This window comes from Grampus griseus (assembly GCF_964374135.1).
Source record: "Grampus griseus genome assembly, chromosome: 5".
In the NCBI taxonomy this organism is placed as follows: domain Eukaryota; kingdom Metazoa; phylum Chordata; class Mammalia; order Artiodactyla; family Delphinidae; genus Grampus; species Grampus griseus.
The window spans coordinates 16,474,180-16,478,286 of NC_138998.1; the positions used below are offsets into that span (position 1 = coordinate 16,474,180).

General features: G+C 36.5%; 1 protein-coding gene across 1 annotated transcript; it reads right to left on the minus strand.

Annotated features, from left to right (window-relative positions):
- Positions 1-1,677: 1,677 nt before the first annotated feature.
- On the minus strand, positions 1,678-2,133 carry LOC309822685 (ferritin light chain-like; the record flags this gene model as incomplete). The annotated part of the gene is made up of 1 exon (XM_082654643.1): positions 1,678-2,133. The coding sequence occupies one exon, from the start codon at positions 2,131-2,133 to the stop codon at positions 1,678-1,680; it is 456 nt and encodes a 151-aa protein (XP_082510769.1).
- Positions 2,134-4,107: the final 1,974 nt, after the last annotated feature.

A 4,107-nucleotide genomic window follows, 5' to 3' on the forward strand; every position in this document is an offset into this window, starting at 1 on the left:
TATCTCCACTTCATTTAGTTGTTTTTCTGTGGTTTTATCTTGTTCCTTCATCTGGTACATAGTCCTCTGCCTTTTCATTTTGTCTATCTTTCTGTGAATGTGGTTTTCTTTACACAGGCTGCAGGATTGTAGTTCTTCTTGCTTCTGCTGTCTGCCTTCTCCATTTATCCTTTAATAATATCCTTTAATCCATAAACTGTGGCATACAACTTCAAGTGCATTGTTCTCTTGGCTGGCATAGTCCAGATAAGTAAAGATTAAATGGTACATTTTTGATAGTTTTGGATGCATTGAAGCAGTAAAATCAATTTAATAGTAGTCTGAATTGAATTAAGAATTTAGAAGAACAAAGTCTAGAAAGTCATTGACTTACAAAAATGTGTTGTTGGCTTGATGAAAATGTCATAACTAGTTTTGTGGTATGTGTGTTTATAAAGGAAATAATATAGCATGATAGTTAATGTAGAAATTCTAGAGTCAGCCCTGATCTTATTTCTAGTTATTAGTTCTGTGACCTTGTGAAGTCTCTTAATGTCTATAACTCTTAATATTCTCATTTCTAAATAGGGTTGAATATAAAGAGCTTGGCATAAAGTTTGTCAAATTACAGGGCACAATAAAGTGTTACACTATGTGACAGAGTCACAATGTATTTGAAAATGGGTGGCAAACAGTAAAGCACTATATAAATGGGAGGTGCTCTTGCCACATGACTTTCATGAGAAACATGTAGATTTCCTGCACAGAGCTGAGATGGGGAAATTGTCAACCAGACATTGTTTGTATTGCCAGTGGCTCAATAAGTGGGAGAAAGGGTTAGCTATAAGTAACAAAATAAAAATATTCATTATATTAAAGATTAGCTCAATACAGGGCTTTTTAGTGGTTTGTTTGTTTTTAACCTGAAAGTACGAATAAGCAACCAAGAATCAATATTCTGAAAATGCATCAAGGGGTAAATGAGTCTTCGAGAGTTTGATCTTCCTGAAGCAATTCTAGTATAGCTAAGATCTTGGCTACTGTTGGAGCATGTATGTGGGGCAGAGGGTATAAATACAAATTCCTTAGCATGATATTCAAGGTCTTCACAATCTTGTCCCTGACACATTTCCAATTTTTCTTTGCAGTATATCCTCCCATATTCCATAATCTTCACTGTCTCTGTCCAAGCCATGCATATGCAGACATCTGTGTCTCTGTTTCACCTAAGATATCTTCTCTCTCTTCCTCACAATTGTATTTGACATAATACTTAATCAGTAACTAGAAAATCCTAAAAGCTTTTCTAGTTTCACTTTTGGAGATCATAACCTCTCTCCCTGTGTCTCCCAATCATATTTCTTTTATCTCCATTTGTACAAATATGTCACTTTACTTTGAATTACAGTTATTTGTGTTTCTTTTCTTCCTTCCTTCCTTCCTTCTCTCCCTCCCTCCCTCCCTCCTTTCTTCCTTTCTTTCTTTCTTTCTGCTTCAAAAAGCTTTCTTGTTTCCATTTGGTCCAAGGCTTGGGTGAGAGTGCTCCAGAGTGGTTAAATAGCTGCCTAGTGGCTACAGAGAGGGGCTTCAGGCAGAAGCCCTGACACCAGAGAGGGCTCCTCAAAGGCCACTGGGTTCCGGAGGCTCCTAGTCGTGCTTGAGCGTGAGCCTTTTGAAGGAATTCTTGCTCAGGCAAACCTAGAGATCAGCCAGCCTGCAGAGGTTGGTCAGGTGGTCACCCATCTTGATGAGTTTCACCTCTTCATCTGGGAGGTGGCTCTCTAGGAAGTCACAGAGGTGGGGGCCTGCACAGGCAGAACCCAGGGCATGGTTCAGGTTCTTCTCCATGAGAATGGCAGCTTCCATAGTGTCCTGGGTTTTACCCCACTCATTTTGAGATGGCTTCTGCACATCCTGGAAGAGGGCACGACCACCGTGCTGCTTTTGCATTTTCAAGAGACTCTTGGCACCCTCGCGCTTCTCCTCAGCCAATTCATGGAAAAAGTGGCCCATGCCCTTCAGAGCCATATAGTCACAGTCGAAATAGAAGTCCAAAGAGAGGTAGGTGTAGGAGGCCTGCAGATGCATATTGACCAGGTAGTTGATGGCGACCTCCACCTCGGTGGAATAATTCTGACAAATCTGGGAGCTCATGGTTGATCAGTAATAAGATGTTAAGCTCAAAAAATGGTGTTGGCTAGTTCTGGTGACGAAGGATAGCTGAGTGGCTGATTCCAAAGGTTGTGACTGGAAAAAAGGTTGGAGAGTGGTCAGAGGCTGGAGCAAGGGATGTCCCTGTGGTCTCTTCCATCCAAACATCGTTGGAGCAAGAGAGAGATCTGTGGGACTGCTGAGTGCACTGCCTATTTGTGTTTATTATTCTTTTACTTGAAGGCCAGCTCCTTGAGGGCAAGTTCCTTAAGATCATCCTCTGTGTCTTCTGGTCTCCATAGCCCCTCAGTGCCTGGTCCAAAGCTTTGCACACAATGAGAACTAAGAAATGATTTTTGGATTGAGTTGAAATCAGACTTCTTTGAATAAAGTCCATTACCTATAGGAGTATCCCTTCTGAGGTTTTGAGACATATCAGCTTTCCAAATGGCCTTAACAGTTAGGGGTAGTCATTGTAATCTTTGATGGTTTCAGAGAAAGAGGACTTGTAAAAACTTTGCTCTTACCAGTGAAAATGATCAGGCTGATATTGGGTATTAGAAAACCTATAACCTAATAATTTTGCTTACGTCATTGGAAAAGGAACCTCATTAAAAATAGTGGCAGCTGTTCCCTTAATGATACATTAATCCAGAAGCCTGTGGCCTTCTGCAATCTGTTAACATTTGCTGAGGACAGAAAATTTTAACATCACAATTTTTGGTAAGTTTGTTAGATATATTTGAAGAAACATATGTATTGAGCCTCTACTATGAGCCATACGGTGTTCTAGTCTCTAATGTGACATTTGATCAAGACATAGCTAAAAACCATTTTATTTAGAAGACTGAATGCCAAACTTTGTCTTGTGATTTAAAGCAATGAAAATTAATTCACCTAAATGTACTTTTTCATATGTCTTTAATGTATGTATTACTTTCTTCTTATTTAGTGTTTTTCCTTTAGAATTTTTATATCTATCTCATCTATGTAAATATAGAATTTCCTTTTAAAAATTTCTTTATCACTTATTACAACTAGTATCTAAAAACAGTAGTTTTTCCCTTATTGTTCCATGCTGTGTTTTAATTATTCTACCTTTTTAAAATTGATTTTTATTGGAGTATAGTTGATTTACAATGTTGTGTAACATTTTTTACTTAAACTCCAAGAAAGTGAAGAAATTTGCACTAAGGTGTAAATAAGAAGTCGAAGCTATGCTAAGCGTATGAAATGAAGTTAATGAGAACCTAGCAATGTTGAATTAATTTAAAAAATACTTTCTTTATAAGATCCTTATGGATCAAATAAACTACAAAAGGAAACAAGTAAGTAATGCTAAAAGGAAACAATAAAGGAAAATGGAAAATAAAACATATGGGCTATAAAAAATAATGATTAAAATAGCACACAAAGGTAGATGGATATGAGCCTTTTGAAGGATAAGAGATAAAGAAAGATTGGCAGTCAGTAATTCTTAAAATGACAACATAGTCATTGAAATACTTAGGCACCTGTGGCTTCCTAGAATTATGTCAATGTATAACAATTCATTTATCCATTTATTTATTTACCAAGCATTTATTTTACTTTTTTTTTCATTTTTGTTTCATTCATCCAACATAGATTATAGATTTCAGGTTTCAGAGATGATGACAACCAGTTGTAACTTGATATAGTAAAGCAACTGAAATATATAAAATTTCTATAAGTAACATCTTGTAATAGAATGGTGACAGTATATTTTCTTTCTCATGGATATTCATTAGGTTAAAACATTTTGAAAAGGAGACAGTGGTTTTATGTCTTGGGAATTCTTTTAGAGGAAATGTACATTTCCTATAATAAATGGGCCCTAATAAAGCTGTTAAAGATAAATGAAATAAATGGTTATTTTTAAGGTAATACCAGTCAATAAATTTGAGTATGAAAATATGAGGAAATAATTCTTAACAGAGGAAGCAAGGGAAAAAATTG